A 24,808-nucleotide genomic window follows, 5' to 3' on the forward strand; every position below is an offset into this window, starting at 1 on the left:
CATTGGCTGGGAGCCTTGCACTCTCATTGGCTCATGGGCTGTCTGTGCTAAGTGCCTGAGTTCTGACACTTTATCACCTCAGACGAGATCTGAAGTCTCCGCTTCCCTATGATCAGCAAAATGGAACAAGCTTACAGAGGCAAATCATTTCCCGTCCTATAGAAAACTGTTCTCTAACAATCACCCCAACCTCTAGACAGAGCTGCAATTAGCACAGAGCTGATTTAATGCAACAGATTAAAGGACTGGATTCTGCTTTGTTACTGTGGTGACAATCGGGGAAACTCCTGGAGATCAGTGACATTACATTGGTGGGAATCTTTTGTAAGTGTGGCCAGAAGCAGTCCCAGATGATATTGAGACTGTGGAGTTATGCAAGCTGTGAAATTTTAGTACTTACTCTTGTATACTGCACCTTCAGATTTTGGTGTAAGCCATCTTGTTCTGGAGTCGCTGTAGCATGTTAGAGGAGATGCACACACTATGCTCTCTCTCATGATGCCTCTATGGCTATTCTTCTTCGGTGCAGGTGTAATCAAATTAGGCCTGAATAAAGCCTGGGAGTGGATGGGTCACTAGAAAAACTCATTTCCCTCTGCTGACACCTCACACCTTCTTGTCAACTGTTAGAAATGGGCCACCTTGATTGCATTGGCCTCATTAGCACTACAGAAGTGATTTCCCCCCTCCCCCCCCTCCCCCGTCCCTTGGTATTCACCCCTTCTTGTCAACTGTTGAGAATAGGCCACTTCCACTTTAATTGAATTGGCTCGTTAGCACTGACCCCCCACTTGGTAAGTCAACTCCCATCTTCTCATGTGCTGTGTATTTATACCTGCCTACTGTATTTTCCACTCCATGCATCTGATGAAGTGGGTTCTAGCCCACGAAAGCTTATGCCCAAATAAATTTGTTAGTGTCTAAGGTGCCACAAGGACTCCTCGTTGTTTTTTCAAAGAGTAGTTATCAACAGTTTGCTGTCAAACTGGGCGGGTGTATCTAGTGGGGTCCCACAGGGGTCAGTCCTGGGTCTGCTACTATTCACTATCTTCATCAGTGACTTGGATAATGGAGTGGGGAGTACGCTTATAAAATTTGCAGATGATACCAAGCTGCAAGGGGGTGCAAGCAGTTTGGAGGACAGGATTAAAATTCAAAACAACCGTGTCAAATTGGAGAATTGGTCTGAATTCAACAAGATGAAATTCAATAAAGATAAGTGCAAAGTGTGTGTGTGTGTGTGTGTGTGTGTGTGTGAAGGAGAAATCAAATGCACAATTACAAAATGGGAAGTGAGTGGCTAGGTGGTAACACTGCTGAAAAGGATCCGGGGTGATAGTGGATCACACTGTATATGCATCCGAAGAAGTGGGCTCTAGTCCACGAAAGCTTATGCTACAATAAATTTGTTAGTCTCGAAAGTGCCACAAGTACTCCTGGTTTTTTTACACTGAATATGAGTGAACAATGTGATGCAGTTGCAAAAAAAGGCTAATATCATTCTGGGGTGTGTTAACCGGAGTGTTGCAATTGTGCTGCTGTCCTGGGCACTGGTGAGGCCTCAGCTGGAGACCTCTGTCCAGTTCTGGGCACCACGCTTTAGGACAGATGTGGACAAATTAGAGAGAATCCAGAGGAGAGGAACAGAAATGATAAAAGATTTAGAAAACCTGAGCTATGAGGAAAAGTTTTTTAAAAAACTGGGCATGGTTAATCTTGAGGAGAGAAGAGTGAGGGGGGACTTTGATAACAAGCTTCAAGTATGTTAAAGGCTGTTCTGAAGAGGACAGGGATCAGTTGTTCTCCATGTCTGCTGAATATAGAACAAGGAGTCATGGGTTTAATCTGCAGCAAGGGAGGTCTAGGTTAGATATTAGGAAAAACATTCTAACTCTAAGGGAAGTTAAGCTCTGGAATAGGCTTCCAAGAGATGCTGTGGAATCCCCCTCATTGGAGGCTTTTAAGAACAGGTTGGACAAACACCAGTCAGGGATGGTCTAGGTTTAGCACGGGGGGTGACTTCCCAAGGTCCAGGCCAGCCCTGTATTTCTATGATTGCATGATCAAATTTGGAACCCCTCCACCCAGGAGGTGAAAGGAGCATTGCCGGACCTGAGACCTCCATTTAGGCACCCCCCTTTCATTGGATTACACCTCTGGAGGATTCCAGGGCATGATGGATCCTTTGTTAGCAAGGAATGGTTTTGAATAGAAAAACATTTTTTGCGGGGGAGAGGGTTTGTTTTGGTTCTGATTTGCCATCTCCCAGCCTTGAACGTGTCCCATTAAATGAAGCAAGAATTGAGTTTTGGGCCAAGCCTGACTCTTCATTCTTGTGGAACAGCAGCCTGCTATCCCAGCAAGGTTTGCCAAACAGCTCTAATGTCCCTTCTAAGGCCGCCCCGTTAGAGCTTCGTAGCTTCAATCAAATTCTGCACCAGAAATCTTCTGTCCTCTTGGACTTGCTGTAGAGGGTCAGAGCCCTTTAGTCAGTTAAACTGTGTGGAAGAAGGTGGAACTCCACTGACTTCAGCTGGAGTTACGCCTGCTTCCAGCATAGCTGGATCTGTCCAATTATCTGTCCCAGTTATAAAAGGCGTCATGCCCGATTGCCGCTGTTGTGCGGCTGGCTTAAGGTAACAATGCAGTTTTACCACTCGGTGGCGCCAAAACGTTTCAAATAAGGAGGCTGTTTTCAGTGTCTGCCGGACCGTGGCCTGTGCACTGGGAGCGTTACTCAGGGTTGGCGTTTGAAGATCATGCCCTGCTGATTCCATTCACAACTTTAAACGTTCCCGGGGTGGTAGCGTGTCTGTGCAGAGGAAAAGCTTTCACGGCTCTCGGGCTTGGGATCCCACAGTTTTCTGGGAGTTTTGCCCGATTCCCACTGACTTACTTGCATTGAGAGTTGGGTGCCAACAAATGTACACTTGGAAAAGTCTCCCTGGAGTTCGCAGTCTGGCGCTCGCTGTTTGGAACTGGCAAATGGTTCTTGAGAAGAATTAAACTAATCCAACTGGAAGCTCTCTGGGGCGGTGACTCTCTCTTGTGTGTGCAATACACTGCACTATGGAGCCCTCCTCCCTTATGGGGGCCTCTGAGCTCTGCCACAATAGAGTAACAATTAGCAAAGAACAAGAAAGGCAACTCTAGCCACGTGTGTTCACTCCCACATGTGTTTTCCCAAGCATGTGTGTACCCTGAATATAGCACTTCTATTGCAGTGCAGGGAGCGTCAGGCCCAGCCGGCGTGTTCAGCAGCTTCATCCGTGCGTGTCTGCGACAGGTACCTGCCTGCTGTTTAGTGGTGCAGTTGCTGATGGAAGCTGAAAGGTGAATGTGGCGTGCGGTCTCTGGTTTCCTTTTGAACAGCCTCACAGTCGGAACAAACAAAGCTTTGTAAAAGCCACTCGCAGTATGGGAGACGGCATTGTCTGTCTTCTAGAACAAAGGAGAGAGTGCGTGTGAGAGACACAGAGAGAGAGATCAACTAATAGTGCAAATCTTTGAACTATCTGGGGGCTGATTCGGCTCTCACAGTGGAGTTACTCCTGATTTACACCAGCAGATGTGATCAGAATGGGCCCTGTTTTTTCCCAAAGATTTCTTTTTTTAAGCCATGAATTTAAATAAACCCAGAACAACTGTCCGCGATGCTTTCAAAACCACCAAGAGCATCCCTGAGTCAAACTGTTCCGTTTGTGACTCCCGCCAGCGTTGGTCTATGGTGTTTCGATGCATATCTGAGTCTGCAGCCATAGATCTGTCTTCGCTGGAGAGAAAAGGATACATTGGAAACACCAAAAGAGCGAACGCACGCTCTGTTAGCACCCAGGAAATGAGATTGGAATGTCACAGCTGCATGGCTCGCCCATGCATGGAGGATCTGCTAACTGGCAGCTGCCCTTGCTATGGGCAAAGCCTGGCTTTGCTCCCCCACAGGATACTAAATGAGTGTAAATTACACTCCTAGTGTGCCCTCACTGCGTGCCAGGGTGGTGCAGCTTATGCTGCTTTGCCCCCTTGATCTGTTTTCTGATTACACTTTGCTGGCCTGGCTAGGAGAAGCTGTGGGAAGATTGTGCTATAAGACAGTCTTCTCCAGAGCTGCTGGGCTGCGCAGGGGTGGGTGGCCGCCCAGAGGATGGTGCAGCATGTGCCCAACTCTGCATCCAGCACGTCCTGCAGCGGGGCCGGACAATGGCCTTGTGGAACCCTTGCACCTTTCGCGGCTTGCGTGTGCCCCAAGGGGGGTGAGGAGGAGCGGACCTCGCAGGGGAGTGCATGGCAGAGCTGCCCCAGGAGAATGCAACCGGCTGCCAAGACTCTAGCATCTCTAAGCCCCTCCGCATCTGGCATCGTTTCCACCCCAGTGGCCGCTCCCTGGTGATCTCAGACCTAAAGGCTCTGCCCTGCCCCTGTGAACGGCAGCCATCCTGAGCGCTCAGCTTGTGCGCTCAAGGTCACCTCGACACACGGTTGCAGTGCCTGCCATCCCCAAGGCATTGATCCTGTGTGACTCCGGGATGCTGCGGCCCCGGCCCTTCCTGAGTCAGACGCCCTCCCGAGGTGGGAGAGTACTTTGTCGCCACCTTTCAGTGAGGCTCCCGGAGATACCAAGTATCCCTCCCCATCTATCTCGGGAGCGCAGCTGGTTAAATGGGCAAATTTGTATTCATTCCATAGCAGCCAGGCAGAGACGGAGCTCTGTCCCCCTGATCCTCATCAGGGAGTGTGTTCTGCAGCATCAGCAGTCTAAAAATACCCACCATTAGCATGCTGGACACAGACTCCGGCAAAAGGCTGGCGGGGAGGAGAGCCGGGGGAACAGGATCTCAAAGGTGCTTTATCTCCCCATCCAAAGGAGCTGGAAATCAAAGGCAGAAACCCCACTTCATGGAACCTTACGACCAAACCACCTGGCTGGTTTGCATGTAAAATCTCAATGCCGCAGTTTCCACGCCAGCCATAACCAGCTGCGCCGTGCATGGGAAGCACTCCAGGGATGCTCTTTGGCGGGATCACGATCCTCCATTAACGTTGCCGAGGAGTGGGAGATGTCAGGGGTGGGATGGATTGTTGGGTTGTTCTGATTGTTCCATCCTAGCCGTTGCAGGTTCGTGCCGTGTGGCAATGCCAGTTCCCGTGATGTCCGTTCGGAGCTGCAGTTCTGAAGTCAGTGGAGTTAGGGCCAAGTTCTGACCCAGGTGGAATCAGAGACAGAACTACTGGTGAACTCACAGGGGCCAGGATTTGGCCTTTACTCTGGATTTATGCCAGGGTAACTGAGAGAGTCTGGCGTGGTGTGCGTATTCCTGGGTAACTTTGGGTGACAACCGCCTTGGGACGGAGACGTCATTTCATTCTCTGGGCCTGATCCAAAGCCCAGTAAAACCCCTGTCTGACTTCTTTACTCCTCAGCCCAAACACAGCAAAGCAAGTATCCCTCCCCGAGGCCAGCGATACCCACGGGCCCCTTTTAGAATCCTCCAGCCACATCGGAAATGTTTGCCAAAGCCTGGATAGCGCTTGAATCCCTCCTACCAGATAGTTTAGGTTCCTGACTGGAATCCTACCAGGCACTCCATTCCCATAAGAACAGCCCTACTGGGCCAGGCCAATGGTCCATCTAGCCCAGTGTCCTGTCTTCTGACAGTGGCCAGTGCCAGGTGCCCCAGAGGGAATGAACAGAACAGGTAATCGTCAAGTGATCCATCCCGTCGCCCATTCCCAGCTTCCGGCAAACAGAGGCTAGGGACACCATCCCTGCCCATCCTGGCTAATAGCCATTGATGGACCTATCTTCCATGAACTTATCTAGTTCGGTTTTTTTTTTTTTTTGAACCCTGTTATAGTCTTGGCCTTCACAACATCGGGCAGAGAACAAGCCTGAGAAATTTCAACCCAAAGGGGGATTTTTCTGGAATGCTGTAAGTGTCCTAATAGAGCCACAGCATCTCCTCAGCATTAACTCTCAGCAGAGAGCTCCAATCGCCCTGCTGGCTGGGAGAAATTTCCCAATCAGTCCAAAGACAAATAGGCCATTATTGGATGCCCAAAGGTGCAGTGGCATTGGATTGTCAGCCCTTAATGTCACTTTCAGGAGAGAGAACTCTGGCTGGATTCTGATCTGTTACACCCATGTCAATCTCGAGTAACCCACTGACTTCTAGCCACAAGATGATGTTGCAGTGCAGCCTTGAAGCCCCCAGTTGGTGAGAACGTGGTAGGCAGGTTGAGTGGTGATGGAGGTCTCGCTCCCCCTGCTACTCTCCTGGGCCTTGCAGATGGTCAGGGTTCTGTTCTCCCAGGCCAGGCAGGCTGCCTGGAGGAAAGGCCATCCCCCCATCCGGTCTGGCTGGGCCGGTGTGAAAGGAGAACGTGCACGTGCATTGCCAGGAATTTGGTAGCTTCAATCAAAATCCTTAACCAAAGCCACCCTACAACTTGGTACCGACATCCAGAGCAGGGTGGACTCTATCAGCTAGGCGGGTGGAGCCGTGCGTGGGAACCATGCACACTGCCCCTGCGCATGCTGTCTGGCTCTGGTCTGTGTTGTCAGTCACTTACTGTCATGAGCATGGGGAAAAATTAACCTGATTTGTAAAAACAAGCCCAGGCTCGGCCTTGCAGAGCTGGGGGGCTGAGTGCTGTCGCGCAGATCCGGGTGTCGCATCAGGCGAGCGCACGACATGCTGCTGCAGGCGTTTTGGAGAGGTCTGGGCCGCTGGGACCTGACCCGCCTCTGTCCAGCCACAGGAAACGAGCAGCCTTGTCTGCTGTGCGGCGGACACTCGGAGGATGACCTGATGCAGGCTGGATCCTGCTGGGATCCATACCCAGGACTTTGTCCTCAGAGTAGCTGGACCCAGGGCTTCCGTAAGAGTTCCAAGTAGTCAGCGCATCTCTGGGTGAGACCCTAGGTGTGGATGCTGGGGACTCGTGCACCCAAATTCCCCATCTCCGTGGCTGCTCCCTAAAAGGGCCTCAGCAGTTCAGTTGATAGCACCCTTGGTATCAGGCCGATTCCGAGGATGTTTTGGGTGAAAGTCCTGTGCCAGCCCTGTGTCAGGGTGGTGGGAAACTGCACTGTCCCACTGGGCAGGGTTCAGGATCAGGCCTGGGAAGTCCCAGTCTGTTTCATAGGAGACTAGGGAAGCAGAGAGGCAGCTGCTGAAACCACCAGCGTAAGGATGCGCTCCCCATGCAGTGGCGTGAGTCGAGGGCATGCCCTGTGCTTCACCGTGGGCACAAATGGGATCCTTTCTCTGCACTAGACTGGAGACACGGCTGGAACCTAGGCCCATATGACATTGCTAGGCTCCTCCGTTGGTAGTGCTGTGCAGCGGGGAATAGCCCCGTGCACCATCTCTTCCTGAGCAACAGCTCGTCACGGTGCCGGCGCAGGCTTCGGCTTCTAACCTGCTCTGCCTTTCCCAGCAGGGAACCTCGATCCCTGGGCCGGGCATCGTGCTTACCTTGAAACCTGCATGGCTCCGAAAAGCAGCCCCAGGGGAGAATTACTGAGCCAGGGCCCCGATCCTGCAAGGCACTGAGCATCTGCCGTCCTTGTGGAAGTCAGGGGGAATTGTGGGTGCTCTGCACCGAGTCAGGATCAGACACCCTGGGCCAGATTCTCAGCTGGGGCAACTCAATCTAGTTCCCTTGACATCAGTGGAGCCATGGGAATTGATTGGGTCCCCACTTTGCACAGGCTGGGTGGCGTGGAGCTAGTATTGGATCCCTGCTTGGCACAGGGTGGGAGGAGTCTGGGGATTATATTCCCACTTAACACGATGGGGGGACATTTCGGGGTAGTCTTGGGTCACTGCTTTGCTTGGGGTCAGGGAGTGGGTCGTCCTGGGTCCCGTTCATCCGCGGCTGAACAGCTTTCTGTGGGACGATCTGGCCTGCGTGGAGGAGTGCTGCCGGTGCTGGCGATTTCGTCAGCGGTCTCGTGCTCGGTGGTGCTGTTCTTACAGGGGGTTGCTGCGAATCTCGGCTTCCGGGTAAAAGTGACAAAGCCGGTGTCTGGGCCTTGTGGCTAGGGCGAAAACTGGAAAACGTGACCCTGGAAGTCTCAACAACCAAAAAGCAAACAGAAAGCCCCAGCACGTGTTACTGTTCTTGTACAAATCTCATGGCGTCTAAGCCGATCTCATGACTGGCGGAGGAGGGGGGCCGAATTCTGATTGTTGAAGCTGGGGTTGGCCATACGGGGAAAGGGGCTCTGTCCTGTTGCAGAGATGAGATCTGTGGCCTCTGACTTGGCACGTGCACTTACTCCTGACCAGGGGATGGTAGCCAGGCCTGCTGCAGGCTGAATGATTTCTACTTAGGTGATGCCTCGGCCCCTGGTGATACAAAAATCAGCTGTTTCAATGTTCTCTCTTTTCACCCCAGTTTCCTTACGCCGCCCCACCCCCCCAGGAGCCGGTGAAGACACTCAGGAGTTTAATCAACATCCGCAAGGACACGCTGCGCCTAGTCAAGTAAGTTCCCGTTTGCAGCGGTGGGAGTTCGCGTGGTCTGGCTGGGAACCCTGCTCCAGCTTGCAGCATCCCAATGGCTTAACCAGTTAGGTGCCTGCATCAGCTGAGCATTGATGAATTCACCCATGAGATAACGTCCCGAACAGCCTCCAGAGGGAGCTCTACACCTACCCGTGTGTCTGGGTTAAAGCAAGGTGCATGGCTCTGGGCTGGCTGGGAGGGGATTTGGGATTGCGAGGAAGGGATCTGGTGGGACTGGGCCCTGAATGGAAGGAATAAGGGGTGCCCAGAATCCCGTCTACACCTGGTTGGCAAGGGGAAGCTCATGAGTGGAGGAGTCAGCTCCCCTGTGGCACGGTGTGCTGAGAGCCACCCGTCAGCCGGCATACCAAGAGGACTAAGCATGATTTTAGTGAAGCCACTGACGATGAATGGTGGTGCCACGAGGCGGCATCTTGCGGAGAAGGCCCGCTCCCACTCCTGTTATTGGACAGATGGCTCGCCTCTTGGATTTTCACCTTCCTAGCTCATCTGCAGGGTCATTAGAGGTGACAGCAAGAGCCAGACCGAGCTAATCCCTCTCCACTGCCAGGGCTGGAACCAGCAATCGGAGCCAAATGCAATGCAGCAGCGCAGAGTTCAGGCCTGGCGGGGAGAAGTGACCTAGGAAAGCCGGTGCAGAGGCGAGGCCGCAGACCAGCCACTCTCTAACCTGCCTCCCTTGCTGGGACACACTGCAACCGTTCTTTCTCTTTGCCCTTCTCTCCCTGCGTCTCTCAATTCTGATCCCCTTCCTGCTTTCCCTCGGGCCGAGAGGAGGAGGGAATTGTGCAAAAATGTGCCTACGCCAGGCCCTGCGCAAATGAAAAGCCAGGGGCACGAGAACCCCATGACACCATCCTGTGGGCGTGCAGTGATTGCATGGGACGTGCGCGTTCAGTACCCACCTTGGACGGAGGCTGGGTGTTCGTGAAGTGCTTAGAGAGCCTCAGATGGCTGACGAGGGGGAGTGGGAATCGGAAAGGGGGGCAAGTGTGATTTTGTTCCATGTAGGAGAAACTGTCTCCAAGCTGCGGCTCTGTGCTGAGCACTGGGATCTCCCCTGTAGCTGCGTGGCCAAGCAGCAGCCACGTTGGAGACTGGCTTGCAGGTGACCTCCCAGGGTGACGAGCAACCGCAAGGGGTGAGGTGGGTTTGAATTCACATGGGCAGTAACGTAAAGGGGGATTCTCGGGGCTGCATCATGCAGAAGGGACTGCCCGGCTAGGAGCGTCTGACGAAGGGCGGCTACTTCTCCCCTCTTCTTAAAAAAAACCCGAGGGAGAGAAAATGGGGGAGTGAAGCCTCAGGGTGGGAGGGAAGGAAAAGAGAAGAGGGGAGAAGGAGGGAAATGGGAGTGATCAGGTGACACCATTGGCGTGAGTTCATGGATTCTTCTCTGCTGCCTGTAGGGTGACCAGACAGCAAATGTGAAAAATCGGGATGGAGGGTGGGGGGTAATAGGAGCCTATATAAGAAAAAGACCCCAAAATCGGGACTGTCTCTCTAAAATCAGGACATCTGGTCACCCTAGCTGCCTGTGGTGCTCCGTAGGGGAGCGTGTGTCTGGGCCAGAAGATAAACATCTGCGAGAAAGAAAAGGTGAGGGTGGGGTTGGAAGGTGGGGGCAGAAGAGGTGATTGCCCATGGCCGTGGTGAGGTGGAGCAGCGCTGGCCGTGACGGAGGTGCTGGGGCCAAGCCTGAGTGGGCAGTGGGGCGGCCAGTGCTGCTTGTGCCCTTGCTAGTGCTGCACTGGGGATTGCGGTTCCGACTCCCACTGCAGCCAAAGGGGGCGTGTGGGGAGGGGCTGCACGTGCGCAGGAGGAAATTAAAGCCCTGGCGAAGCTGCTGCCCCGAGCATCGCTGGAGGCTCGGCTTAAAGTGGACCGTGGCAAGGTTAGCATGGGAAATGTTCTGCTCCCACCAGGCCGGGAATTTGGGGGGTCTAAGCAGGACAGTCCGGCAAAACCCTTGACTGTCGGGAGGTACGAACCTGTGACTTCCCAAAAGCTGAGTGGAGATGGGTTAAAGGTGGAACTGACACTTCACGGCACCAGCTTTTTGTCTCTTCCAAACTTGTTTTTCTCTTGCATCCTCCAAATTCCCAGCGCGCACGAGTCACTCGTGCAGATCGCTAACCTGCTGGGCAAACAAAGGGAGTTCTGGAACATTCTGTATCCTGTCCATGGATTACGTGGAATTTACTGCTGCCTTTGCAGTTATTGTTCCAAATGGCTTTATTAGAAGGAAGGGTAGGAATGTGGTCTAGTGATTAAAGCAGAGGAGAAGGAGTGAGACTTGGGTTCTGGGCTTAGTTCTGCCACTGACTCATTGCGTGACCTTGGGCAAGTCATTTCTCCTTTTTTGCCCCTCAGCTTTGCTCTCTGTTCATTGAGGGTGATGATATTTATCTACCACACCGGGGCACGGAGAGGTTTTAGTCCATCGGCGCTTGGCAGGTGCTTTGAGAGCTGAGGACGGAAGGTGCTAGAAAAGGCTCAGAAGGGTGGCTGCAGTTTGTCGATTGAGTCTCAGAGCCATGGCAGAGTTAATGTTCGTTCATCTCGGGTTTTATAGAGCGTCACTGATCGAGAGCTGTTGCATCTGGGAAAAGTGGGCACCTCCAGCTTGGCCTCAGTTGCTCCCCCCAGAGGCTAAACTGCAAATCTCAACTAAAGAATGTTGGCCGCTCTTTGTACAGTGCGGAGTTTGGCACAAAACTGGGCTCTAAATGCCGTCTAGCATCTAGAGCGTACTGCTTCTCTCCTGCCGGCCGCATTTGCCTATTCCTCTGTGGACTGCCTCCTGTGCTGCTGCCTTTTACATCTCTGGCTGGCCCAGCCCCTGGGCTAACTTTCCTCCCAGCAGCACATACGCCCAGGCATGGAGGCAGAGCTTGGTCTTGGAATGCAAATGTGGGTTTCGTTGCAGTGAACAATGCCAGGGTTTATAGCACCGGCTCCGGAGAGCGCACACAATCCCCGAGGAGGGGAAACAGACCAGACAAATCCAGTGAGTCGCTACTTTGCCCTTTCATCCAACACAAGCGTTCTCCTCTTGACATTGGGCCAGGGGGCGGTCTCGTTTCCACCGATGTACATCTGGAGTGACTCTGATGGTAATGGTGTTACTTCAGATTTACATTTGAGTCCCCCTCCAATCGGAGCACTGTCCATGGCACCTTTTATCTGTCTTAGACACATCCCTGGCCCCAGTCACCGGAGCCTCTGAGCGCTTCTCGAGGGTTAATGGATTTAGCCCCACAACACCATTGGGAGCTCGGGCAGGGCTGTTACCCTTGTTGTAACATGGGGATCTGAGGCATGGAGAGGTTACAAGAATTGCTCCAGGTCAGAGGGGGAGCAGGGGGTTGAATTCAGGTTTCTGGACCACTTTGCCATCCATCCATCTTCCTCTATTGTCCTCTGTACTGAGTAGAACGGAAAGGCCAGGCCAGACTCCAGCTTCCATTAACGAGGAGTCACCCTTCCTTACCCCTAGGGCCTGAGCCTCCTTTCTCCCAGGAGTCAAGCCCTTCCCTCTGCCGGGTCACTCAGTAGCTAAAGCTACTGATCCGCTGGCCTGGGTCTCCTACGAATTGCCCAGTGCGACTTGAAAGACTCCAGCTGTTTGCTCTCTATGGGGCTTCTATACACGGCCCTTGGATCCAGCCTAAAGCTCAGAAAAGCCTCGGATTTTAAGCTGATTTTTCCACCCCCTATCCCCACTCCCAAAAAGCTTCTTGCCCTCGCTTGCTGGGCAGTGTCAGACCTCGCACTGGCCGAGGCATGGGGGGATGGGACGGAAGCGGATTCTTGTTGTCGGGTGGTTGGATTTATACAATCTCTGGCAGTAACATTGTTACACAGCACTGGGGACCACTTCATCCCCCTGGCAGCCTTTTAGTTGCTGGTGTCTGCTCTTCTTGGACATGGCTGGGGTTTGTTGTCTGGCCAGTGCCGGTCCTTGGATGCAGCTCCGTCACATATTGGCTTTTCCAGAGGGAAGGGGATGGAATCTCTAGTTTTTCCCCAGAGTAGTTACATTGTGCTCCAGAGCCTTTCACGGGGGGTGTTTAATGGGCTTCTGGATCTGGGGTAAGTTCTGTCTCCTTCTGTGATTTGCCAGGTGCACGGAGGAAGTGAAGACCCCTGGCGAGGAAGTCAGCAAAGCCAAGGTCCACTACAACGTGGAGTTCACCTTTGACACCGACGCGCGAGTGGCCATCACCCTTTATTACCAGGCTACCGAAGAATTCCAGAACGGAGTAGCCAGGTGAGAGGAGTGCAGGAGGTTCCGGGGGAGGCATTTCCTCCATAAACCAGGGGGGCTGAGGAGTGGGGCTTTTTCCCCCAGCCCTTGGCTAGTACGGCTTCCCGTAGAGCCAGGCCTGAGCACAGCTCTCCCTCTGTTACTGCCTGGGAGGATTGTTGCTCCAGGGAGCGAGAAGCCCAGTGCACTGGGACAGCTCTGCCAGAGGCGGTTCCCAGTACAGCTTATTCAGTTTTGCTGCCGTTGAAGATTAGAGGTGGGCTCCCCACACTCCTCAGCCCAGGTGTCAAAGCCTGTCCGAGACCATGGCCTCCCGCAGGAGTCCTGGCCAGCCCAGCGCCCCCTGAGGCTTTATTTCTCTCCAGTGAGTTGAGAGTCCTAGACTGCCTGAGTCTCATCCCGTCCCGCCTCCACTTCTATGCGGAGGGCACCCAAGAGAAAGGAGTATGGGCTTAGAGATGTTCCTTTGCTGGGCTTCCCCTTACACAAGGCTGAGGTGTGCTAAGCAGGTGGCCCCCTGCAGGACCGTTAGGCCTTGACAGAGTGTCCTCAACTTGCCAAGGGGAGTGGCCACATGTTGATCTCTCCCCATCCCGGATGGCTGGTGGGACATCAAAACATGTCTGAAATACCTTTGACCCTCAACTACCAGCCTTCAGCCACCTTGGATAGGGACTGATGGGACCAAACCCAGGTTTCTCACAGAAGACCTGGGAGGAGGCGGCTCCTGTCTCTGCTCTTCAGGAGCGCTCCTCGCTGGGGTGAGCCAATGCACTGCGGAAAGGATGGCGAGAATGCAAAGCCTGGGCACTAACTCTGTCCTCTGATTGGCAGCTACCTCCCCAAAGACACCAGCTTGCAGTCCGAGACGGTCCATTACAAACGAGGGGTGTGCCAGCAGTTCTGCGTCCCCTCCCACACCGTCGATCCTTCCGAATGGGCAGAAGAGGAGGTAAGCCAGCCCGGCCAGAAGCCACGAGACGCAGTTTGTAAGCTCTTCTTGGTCAGACACACCCGCCGAGGTCTGGGCTGCCCCTGTGGGTAACTCCCAGCCGTTGGGATGTGCTCTGTGGTTTGGAACAGCTCCTGGGCCGTGGCAGCAGAGTGCACACAGCTGAGTGGGACATGGGTGGCAGTGGCATGTTGGGAGCCAGCACAAGGTTCATCACTAAGTAAAGAGAGGAGGAAGCTGGAAAGCAAGTCACAAAAGTCTGAGGGACCAGTGCTAGTGATGAACCAGTGGCTGGGAATCACTGATCAATAGCATGGATTTAAAATAAGATAAGCAGGGTCATGTGGAGCCCTTCAAAGCTGCTGAACCCTGGAGAGGTAAGGAGAGCGTTCTCCAAAGCTGTAGAGCTGCATGGCTCCGCTCCATTAGAGTCTGAACTGGGGTCATGTGTCCTTTGTTTTCAGCACGGATAGAATCTGGTTTTGTAGCGAGAGATATGCATACCCTTGAGCTGCAGAGGTATCAAAGTGCCTTGCAGCCATATAGTCGTCCTTCTGTTGCTTGTGTGGCACCTCCATTACCGGAGGTTTGCAATCATGGTAGCCCGTTCTGAACAATCCTCTGCTAATCTCTTTGCAGATGGATAGTCCTTTTGATCCTCTCAGGATACCACATCATCCATCCACGGTCATCTTTTTTCTGCCTCAAATTCTTCTGCCATCGACTTTCCCTGCTGGTGCCCGCAAACACGCATTGCCAGCTAAATCTCTTAAAATGTGCCCTGCAAATCAAATGTTTCTTTTCATAAGATCTCTGGCTAGTGTTTGCTGAGTTCCAAGCATCTCCAATACTTTTAGTTGGTTACGTGGTCTATCAGTGATATTTTCAAAATTCTATAATACCAGGATTGGAAGGATTCTAGTTTCTTTCTTATCAATTGTTTGGATGTCCATGTTTCACAGCCATAATTTAACGCATCAAATGTAAGTTAAGAGTCAAAATTCAGTCTTCAGGTTTATGTCCCTTCTCATCTTACGTTTATTCTTCCAGAATGCCTCTTCCATTCTTGCTATTCTGGTGCTAACTTCAGTATCCAATCTTCTGTCTTCTGTAATGATGCTTCTTAAGTAGCAATAATTTCTCACTTGCTGTACAACTGTGTCGTTCACTGGCCTCATGCATGTTTTCCCAGGATCCTTGCATACGACCCTAGTTTTTTGTCTTGTCCATGTTCAACTCTAGATCATAATCTTTGTCATCTTCATATATAATTGCCACTAATTTCATCAAAACTTTCTTCTGAATCAACAGCAGTGTGTCGTCTGCATAGCAAATACTATTTACCTATTTTCCTTCTCTTTCTTAGATTAATTTAATCAAACACTCACTATAAATGTTGAGTAAAGTTGCCATAACAACCTTGTCTTACTCCTCTCTTGATCTCTATTCGATTTTCATTTCCATCTCCCATTATAATTGCTTTCTGATTCCCGTATCATTGTTTTATTACTTGGAGTTCATATCCGTCAATCCCCACAAATCTTCATATGTTGAGCAATTTGTAGTGGTAGGTGCTATCACATGCTTTTTGGAAGTCAATGAAACAAGTGTACTGTTTTCCCAGTTTCAGCCGGTCTTGCTAATGTCCACCTCATGTCCCTAATAGTGTTTATCCTGCTTTTTCCACGTTTGAAGCCGTTATTTCTTTCACTTATTTCCTTATCAATCTTTCCTTGTACTTGGCCTTGAACCACTCACAAAAGTATCTTAGAGGCATGAGACAGTAGGCTGACTGTTCTGTAGGCTTTACAATCTATGGTGGCAGCCTTTGGGGGGATTTGGGTACACAGTGATGTTGTAAAAAGCAACAAAGAGTCTTGTGGCACCTTATAGACAGACGTATTGGAGCATAAGCTTTCGTGGGTGAATACCCACTTCGTCAGACGCATGTGGTGATGTTGTGAAGACTTCTGGCAATTCTCCTGCCTGACACATTCCTCCTTACCTCTGACAGGGCTTTCAAGCCTTTGTCCCCGATGCTTTTTAACAATTCAGCCAGCATTCCATCACAACCTAGTGCTTTTCCACATGCTGCCGTGATTTCTTCATCCATTATTGGCAGGTAGTTGTAGTCAGATCTAACAGGGAAGAGGCCTGGGCCAAAATGCAGAGGTAATGAGCAAGGGTCAGCCAATGAGTTTTCAAGAAACTTGTGCCACGGAGGGATGGAAAACAACCCACTCTTCATTCTATGAGGCTCAAAACAAATAGTAAAAAAACAGGGGACCTTTAACAATACATGGAACTGAAAAAGACCCTGAAAACATTCCAAGCATCAGCAACTGTACCCCATAAAGGAGAGAGCAGAATTAGCTCTGTGGGTGGAATCCTGTCTTTCTCACCCTAGAGAAAGGGTCGGTGCCTAGATGCTACAGTGACTGGTGCTGTATGACTAAGAGAGGCTTTTTAACTCCTTCGCTCCTATGCACCAGAAAAGTAGCATGGTCTGGTACGTTCTGTTCATGGTCCTTGTTAGAATATGGTGGGGGTGGGGGAGGAGGGACTTGTGTTATGAACGGTTTGCATGTGGGTAAGCAGTGACAGATTTGTAGTTGCATAGAGCTACTGAGTAAACGTCAGTGCTTTACGTGAAACTGAGGGTCCTTCACATCCCGGGACCTGGGATGTACCAAGATGTAATGGCACCATAGCAGCATGAGAGCTGTGAGAGCTGAGAGCCGTGAGGTGCTTATTTCTGTGCGTCCGTGCCTTACACACACCTTCACTGCAGAGAAACATCCCTGGGCACTTCTTAAGGGTGTCAAGTATCAGAGGGGTAGCTGTGTTAGTCTGGATCTGTAAAAAGGAACAGAGAATCCTGTGGCACCTTTAAGACTAACCGATGTATTGGAGTATAAGCTTTCGTGGGTGAATGCCCACTTCGTCGGATGCATGTAATGGAAATTTCCAGGGGCAGGTATAAATATGCAGGCAGGAATCCGTCTGGAGCTAACGAGGTTAGTTCAATCAGGGAGGGTGAGGTGCTCTGCTAGCAGTTGAGGTGTGAACACCAAGGGAGGAGAAACTGCTTCTGTAGTTGGCTAGCCATTCACAGTCTTTGTTTAATCCTGATCTGATGGTATCAAATTTGCAAATGAACTGAAGCTCAGCTGTTTCTCTTTGGAGTCTGGTCCTGAAGTTTTTTTGCTGTAAGATGGCTACCTTTACATCTGCTTTGTGTGGCCAGGGAGGTTGAAGTGTTCTCCTACAGGTTTTTGTATATTGCCATTCCTGATATCTGACTTGTGTCCATTTATCCTTTTACGTAGTGACTGTCCAGTTTGGCCAATGTACATAGCAGAGGGGCATTGCTGGCACATGATGGCATATATAACATTGGTGGACGTGCAGGTGAACGAGCCGGTGATGATATAGCTGATCTGGTTAGGTCCAGTGATGGTGTTGCTGGTGTAGATATGTGGGCAGAGTTGGCATCGAGGTTTGTTGCATGGATTGGTTCCTGAGTTAGAGTTGTTATGGTGCGGTGCGTGGTTACCTCGTTATCTCCAGACTGATTCTTGCCAACATATTTATACCTGCCCCTGGAAATTTCCATTACATGCATCTGATGAAGTGGGCATTCACCCACGGAAGCTTATGCTCCAATACATCTGTTAGTCTTAAAGGTGCCACAGGACCCTCTGTTGCTCTTAAGGGTGTGTTCGCTGTAATGGAGCAGATCCCTAGCTGGTGTAAATCGACATGGGACCATTTGCATCACTGGGCTGGCTCCCGCGACTGGTGTCAATCGATGCAGCTCCATTAAAGTCAATGGAGTTGCATTGATTTATACCAGCTGAGAATCTGGCTCAGTGACTCTACCTGCAATAGTCACACGTTTCCTTCTCTCTCTCCCTCTCTTTACAGCTGGGCTTTGACCTGGACCGAGAGGTGTATCCCATGGTGGTGCATGCCGTCGTGGACGAGGGAGATGGTAGGAACAGACCCTTGGGATTGCAGGGCTTCATTTCCCTACGTCCGCAGCCAGGTGGATGAGCCTTAAGGCTCTGGTGCCCCGCGCGACTTGCCCTGCAGATGGTGCCTGTGTTTTTACAATGCAGCCTCCGTTTGCGCAGTGAACTTTCAGCATCTGCTCTTGAACGTGTGTGTTGCTCCAGTCCCCTGTGCTGGTGCAAGACAGCCCAGATGGCCTGATAAATGGATTTACTTTGCTCTTGCTGGAGAGAGAAAATAAAGGTTCATTATTGATTCCTTGGCAGCAGTTTTTCAGCCTTATCCTCAAGGCCTTTGAGATTATCAGCTCTTTGGGGCAGGGCCTGTCCTTTGTGCTATGTTTGTACAGCACCTAGCACAAGGGGGCCCGGCCTGGCCAGGCTCTTTTAAATATCACGGAAATGTAAACATTAAATAATAACAAAAGGCCATATTCAGCCGTACGTACACCCGGGGGCATGGATGCTGCAGCGCGGCACATCCTGCAGCCGCTTCATTTAAACTGGAAAAGGGAGGGGATTTTAATGAACGATCCTGGCCAGGAGCCCTCGAGCCTTTGAGGTTCATATTCAGGTCAGGGCTCAGGACCCCGCTGAGCACTCTGTTCGAGGGCCCAATGCACAGCTCGCTGAAGTCATGGAAAGCTTCCTTTTGGCACCAGTGGGCTTTGGCTCAGGCCCTGGGGGAAGGAAAGTGAGTCCTGAGAACTCCATAGCGGGCCTGACCCTGGACACTGAGGGTCCTCTGCCCTCATTGAAATCCAGGGCACGCAGTGCTCTGCAGGATCAGGCCCTGTATGGAGATGGCTGGGGGTGTTGTAGACCCTCCCCCGGCCCCGTCTTGCAGAGTTAAGTGGCACTGGAGGCTATCAGGGAATTAATTCTGAATCCAAGGAAATGCATTTCCCTTGCGCTCCAGCTGGGACCCCCTTATCTTGCCCTATAAATATTTGTCCTCTGTTTTTATAAAGGTCACTCAATAAGGTGGTTACACTTTCTCTAGCCCAGATAAGGAGCCCGGGCAGGGCTCAGCTTTCTCCTGGGGAAGTGGATGGTTTCTGGCTTATAACAGCAGCAGCTCTCATTGGGAGCACAGGCCAGGCCCCCACCAGCACAAACAGGCCAGGAACTCTGCCTGGGCTCTCTTGGTAGGAACCTCACTTCTATGGAAGATTTGGGTGCCGACATGAGCCTTTCCCCTTAGCCCACTGGAGTCTCTCCAGACTCTCAGGAATTGGCTGACATGGACCCAGGCTTCCAGCGCTGCCTTGTTAAAAGCCCTTGTCCTGCCCCTGGGGAGTGCCCTTGAGCGGAGCAGCGTGCAGAGTGAGGGGCACTCCCAGATGCAATGGAAGACGTGTCCTTTCGTAACCCACACGTTCCTGTTCCTTGTGAACCTTCCAGTGTGCGGCACGAAAAGATTTGGGCTGTCTCCGAGACCGTTCTTGCCCAGGGACCAATATGGTCTAGAGGGAGTCAGCATGGATTGGGGGACTGGGAGCCAGGACCTCCTGAATTCTAATTCTTGCTCTGCCACTGACCCGCTGGGTCACTCGGCTTCTTCATGCCTCCGTTTCCCCATCACACAGTAGGGATACCATCCCCAGGGGAGCTAGGAGGATTAGCCAGTTGAAGTCTGTGCAGTGCTTTAAAATGTCACAGACCGGTTTTCTGGATGATGCTGTGTCAGAGAGGTGGGAAATAGGCTGGTTCTAATAAGGTCACAGGGCAAATGAATTGCAGTCAGTGAAGTTACCCCAAAGAGGAGTTTGGCCCTTGGCATTCCCAGTTCATTCCCCTTACATCCTCGTGCCTTCGCATTGCAGCTTTGCAACAGCGTCACGGTTCCATGGGGACGAGCCGGGCTTTGCAGCAGTCGTCTCAGTCCCATATGGGCCTTGGGTGTTATGCCCAAGCCCTGATCTGCTGGGCAGAAGCAGCACATTGCAGCCCGTACTGAGCATCCACAGAGCCATTTCCCTCCTGACGGAGCGAAAACCCTCCACGTAACAGCTGCGCCTTCAACGGGTGGCTGGGGAGAGGGACTAGGAGCTTAGCTCACATACGTGCTAACCCATAGCAGTCCCCTGCCTCCAGTCTGTAGGAGTTAGAGAGAAGAGACTGACCGGTTCCTCCTGCCTGACCTTGGGTTGTGCGGGGGGAACGTGTCATCTTCCCTGTATCCAAACATGGCACCTTTCCCCCCTCTGCTTTTCCCATTGCAGTGCCCAGCAGGCAGTGCTCCTGCCCCAGATCAGCTGGATGTGGTGTTCCGTATCCCACTCCTGCAATGGGCGCTGGGGCAGTGACCCGGATTCCCAGCTGCAGGGCATCCCTTTTACCTCTCGGCCCTGCCCCTTTTGTATCTTGCAGAGCACCTCGGCCACTGCCACGTACTGCTGGCGACGTTTGAGAAGGTGAGTGTTGAGTCTCCGTCAGGTCTATGTACCGTACAGTCTGGCTTTCCTGTCCAGTGGAGTGGGCCGTTTAACCCCTTTCCTCCCAGCCTGGATGGGTCAGCAGGACCCACAGGACAAACTGCCACACGTGGAAATCAAAAGGCAGGCACCTAAGTCTGGGTTTAAGCCCTGAGGGCAAAAAATGATCTAACTTTTGAGGTGTCGAGCCCGATATCCAGGCTGCTTATTTATTATTTGCCTGAATATTGATTTGAGAGCTTAACTTTAGGCCCTCAAGTTGGAAAGTTTCGGTCACAATGTCTAATCCATTGAAACAGCACTGGAGGGGCCTTTGTGTTGCATATTCCTGTGGTACATTTCTAACTTTACTATAGATTGATAAACTGGTGTTTGCATACATGGAGAAAGAGAGAGCAATCTTGATATAAGATCAGCTGGTTAATGGAGAATCTGTTGGACGTCTACATGGTTAGGCTTGGCTGAATTTGGTTTTTTTTTTTTTTAATCATTTTGACAGATGATGTTTATTTTTAAGCATTTATTTCAATGTTTATCAAAGTAAATTCTCACCGTTGTGCATAATTAGGGGGTTTAACCATTTTTATCTATTTATCCATATTTTCACGATTGTGGGAAGTTATTGGGGGGGGGGCAGACAATGGGATGGCTCAGACAATCGTTATTTAATTACCATGGGTGTTGAGATTCAAAAAGTAAAAGCTTTACAACCGTTAAAACACAAATGGTCAGCATCGCATGTCCAAATAGACAAAGTAAATAGCCTTAAATCAACCTCTAAGAAGTTCTTAAGCAGCATTTCCTGACTTTGCGTCTCTGTACATTTCCAGTATTATCAATGGCAACATTTTTTCATCAGTTTGCATGTGCATGTGTGAAATTGACATTTACTGATAACTATCTAATCCTGCCAAGCCTAGCTACAGGTGTCACAATATACAGCATGTGATAAATACACCACAGCTCCCTTCCCTCCCTCTAGCGTCTATGGTTGCTTTGGATTAACTTGGAGTACAATTTCCTTGTTTCCAGCATGCAGATGGTAGCTTTTGTGTGAAGCCCCTCAAGCAGAAACAAGTGGTGAGTGTATGTGGGGTTGGGGCTGGCTAGCACTGGCCTGGTCCTGGGGGCTGAGGGGCAGTTGTTCCTTGCCGGTGGGCTGGCCTGGATGGGAGCTTGAATCCAGGAAGGATTGCGGGTCTGTTAGAATCACTGGTGCGATGAGATGTCCCCTTCGCAGCAGGGGTGTGGCATGCATAGAGACAGCCTGCACCCAGCGTAGGGCTCTGGGGATGGGGTTGTGGGGATGGGGTCCCTCCTCACGTGATGGGGAACAGGAAGGCTTAGAAAGAGGCCGTCCCAAGGAGACTATCTGAAATGAGCTGGCGTGGCGGCACCAGTGTAACTCTGCATCGCCCATGTGACTTCCCCGTATCTGTGGGTTCCAGGTGGATGGAGTTAGCTACCTCCTTCAGGAGATATATGGGATTGAGAACAAATACAACACGCAGGACTCCAAGGTAAGGGTGTGTCCCCCGGGGGTGGGGCGCAGGTCCTGGGAAAGGGAGGTGCCCTCCTTAGTCGCCGTTCTCTTTGGAGCACACATCTCTCCTCTTCCACTTTAACTTAACGCAGTGACTGTTTAGCACTCTCAGGAATCGGGAGTTTATAGAACAGTGCATTGGCCTTGGCCCAGCGCTGCTATTGCTCCACAATGGTACGCTCCAGCTAGCCCTGCTATCCCAGTCTTGGGTTCCCCACACTGCATGGCCAGTGCCCCTCAGGCCTGGCCAGCAGTGCCCGTGGCAATCCCAGGCTTATCCCATCTTCGCAGCACTCCAGACTCAGTCACCCTCCTCTTGCTCTGGTCCAATCCTGGACCCACCTTAATGCCTTTTCCACCCAATAAGCACTAGGGGGAGATCTCCAGGCTCATGTTCAATAAGGATTTGAACCAAGGCCCTTGGAGGTAAAAAGCCCAAGTACCGACGCTCTTTTCCATGGGCCTTCCTGTTAAATTGTCTCTCCACATAGGGCTGCGGTGACTCTCTGGGGTGACTCCTTGCCTGTCAAGGACCCTAGCTGCTGTGGAGCTGGTGCAATGCTGGATTGGTGGGAGCTGCACAGGGAAGCCCCAGGCATAGCTCCTCGGGGCTCCCTGCGTGTTTGGGCAGCAGCGGGTTAAGGGCTGAGGTGGGCCAGTTGATCTACCACTCTGCAGATCTGTGAGCCATTGACCCCTGCAGAACAGGAGCTGCCAGGGCTGCTGCAGGCTCCCACTGCGATAGCAGCCACTCCAAGGGCACGGCTTTCTCCCCCTGCAGAGCCCCACTGTGCCACGCCCCGCTCGAGAGGCTCATTCTCTCTCTTCCTGCCCAGGTGGCTGAGGACGAGGTGAGCGATAACAGCGCCGAGTGCGTGGTCTGCCTCTCGGATGTGCGGGACACTCTGATTCTACCCTGCCGCCATCTTTGCCTCTGTAACACTTGTGCGGACACCCTGCGTTACCAAGCCAACAACTGCCCCATCTGCAGGCTGCGTAAGGCTCGGGGCTCTTTTCAGATCCCGTGGTGGAAGAGGACTGATTCCTATGGGGGAGGATTGAGGGGGGGCATTGTCCCAAGTTGGCTTACTCTTTAGCTTGGGAAGATCTGTCTTGCACACGCTACACATGGAGTTCAAGCAAGACAAAACTCTTAGCTTCACCCAACCTGCTCATGTGATGCCTCTGTGCATGGAGCTGAGATTGGCTGGCACTGGCCTTTTCCTAGGGAATGAGAGCAGTTGCTCCTAACTAGTGAATAAGAGTTGGCTGGTCTGGAATAAGGGCTTGAATCTAGGAAGCACTGAGGGTCTAATGGAATCGCTAGTGCGTTGACAGACATCGTCATCTGCCTGGTGTTAGAGGTAGCTCCATGCAAAACCCCTTTCTATCATTTTTACAGCACCATTCATAATTTCATTTCAAGAAATTTTGCACCTGCATTGTTTGTGGGTTTTTGGTTTTTATTTTTTTCAAAATTTTGTGAAATGAGGTTTTGGCATTGATAAAAAAATACCAAAATTCAACATTTTTTTTTTGCAAATTCTGGGGCAAAAATCTTTGACCAAAACTTCAGGTTTGGAATTTTGAAAATGTTAGTGTCTCCTGCTTGAAAATAGATCTGTCCTGAGTGATGAACACGTCATTTTTTCCCCCCCACTGAAAACAGCTGTATTTTTAAGGTGGAAAAACCTGAAATTTTGCAGGTTTTACACAAAATGTAAATGAAATTTCAACAAAATGCAAAACCTCCAATCCTGAACAAATGCAAAAACCTCCAGTTCCATCCGGACGATTTTGTATGGCCTTCACTAGCGTGGAATAGAAGAAATAAAACGGCTCTTATGAAAACAAGCGGCATTCTCCGGGGGGGTTGGGTCTCCCACTTGTTATATTAGAAATGAACTTTCTGTATCCTTCCCTCCCCTCCCGCCACTGTTCAGCATTCCGAGCCTTGCTCCAGATCCGAGCAATGAGGAAAAAACTTGGCCCTCTCTCTCCAACCAGCTTCAGCCCAATCATCGCCTCCCAAACGTCCGATTCTGAGGAGCACTCGGTGAGTATTGACCAGAGAAGCCAACCCATCAGCCCTCGCATGCGTAGTCCTGACCCCGCTGTTACTCCCCACGGTGTATAGTCACTGGGATGCAAAACAGCTCCCAGGCTTCTAAACAAAGGATAACCCAGGAAGGGGAATTCCTTCCACTTTCAAGCCTGATCTTGTGGGAGTGCTGAACTCACACAACATCCAGGAACAAGGTGCACTGGCAGAGCTGTGCGGGGTGGGGAATCCGGGGCTGGACTAGTCAGGGACGTTGTAGCTCAGGTTGAAGGTGCATTGGCAAAGCTGAGGTAGGGCGCAAGGCTAGCGTAGTAGGGGGCTGAAGGGTGCGGTAGAAGCTTGCACAGCCCTTGCCTGCTCTATGCCTCCCTCCAAGCGGTGGTCTCGGGCCCTTGCGTTCCTGGCCACCAAGTTCCGTATCTATAGGCCGCCGCTTTGGAATGAATTGCCCTGCCCGGAGCGGAGGGGGCAGTTGTGTTGTGAAACATGGGCTGTTGAATGCTCATTCCCAGGCCTGTCTCTGCTCCCTGTAGTCTTCTGAGAACATCCCTCCTGGCTACGAGGTAGTGTCTCTGCTGGAAGCTCTCAACGGGCCCCTCACTCCGTCCCCGGCCGCCCTTCCGCTGCACGGGCTTGGGGACAGCCACGGGGCAGGGATGTTGCCGTCGTATGGCAGCGACAGCCACCTGCCTCCCATCAGGACGCTCTCTCCCCTTGACCGCCTGTCGGACTGTGGCAGCCAAGGGCTCAAACTCAAGAAGAGCCTATCAAAGTAAGTCACTCGCCGCCTTTCCCTTCCGCATGTTACCGGACGCTCTTGCAGCCAGAGGGAGAGGGACTCTGGCCTAAGCTTCCTCGTAGGGTCCAGTCCCCAGCCCTTAGCTTCCAAAATACCCACTGGGGGAGGGCAGAGCAGGGATGGCAGGATTGGGCCCACATCCAGTAAAGCCATGTACTTCTGAAGGGCCTGATCCAGCTCCCTTTGGTGCCAATGGG

The 24,808-nt window shown here is 51.7% G+C and overlaps 1 protein-coding gene across 8 annotated transcripts in view; it reads left to right on the top strand.

Moving 5' to 3' along the window:
- RNF157 (ring finger protein 157) overlaps window positions 1-24,808 on the top strand; it is an 83,200-nt gene that overhangs the window by 34,647 nt on the left and 23,745 nt on the right. For all 8 annotated transcript variants that reach the window (XM_065563415.1, XM_065563413.1, XM_065563418.1 and 5 more), the window contains exons 3-12: window positions 8,404-8,492; window positions 12,661-12,807; window positions 13,639-13,756; window positions 17,684-17,750; window positions 20,143-20,186; window positions 21,240-21,287; window positions 21,656-21,727; window positions 22,587-22,746; window positions 23,694-23,806; window positions 24,346-24,584. In XM_065563415.1, the coding sequence (XP_065419487.1) occupies window positions 8,404-8,492; window positions 12,661-12,807; window positions 13,639-13,756; window positions 17,684-17,750; window positions 20,143-20,186; window positions 21,240-21,287; window positions 21,656-21,727; window positions 22,587-22,746; window positions 23,694-23,806; window positions 24,346-24,584 (1,097 nt within the window). The remainder of the gene's footprint in view (window positions 1-8,403; window positions 8,493-12,660; window positions 12,808-13,638; window positions 13,757-17,683; window positions 17,751-20,142; window positions 20,187-21,239; window positions 21,288-21,655; window positions 21,728-22,586; window positions 22,747-23,693; window positions 23,807-24,345; window positions 24,585-24,808) is intronic.

The sequence above is a fragment of the Chrysemys picta genome, chromosome 12 (assembly GCF_011386835.1).
Source record: "Chrysemys picta bellii isolate R12L10 chromosome 12, ASM1138683v2, whole genome shotgun sequence".
Classification (NCBI taxonomy): domain Eukaryota; kingdom Metazoa; phylum Chordata; order Testudines; family Emydidae; genus Chrysemys; species Chrysemys picta.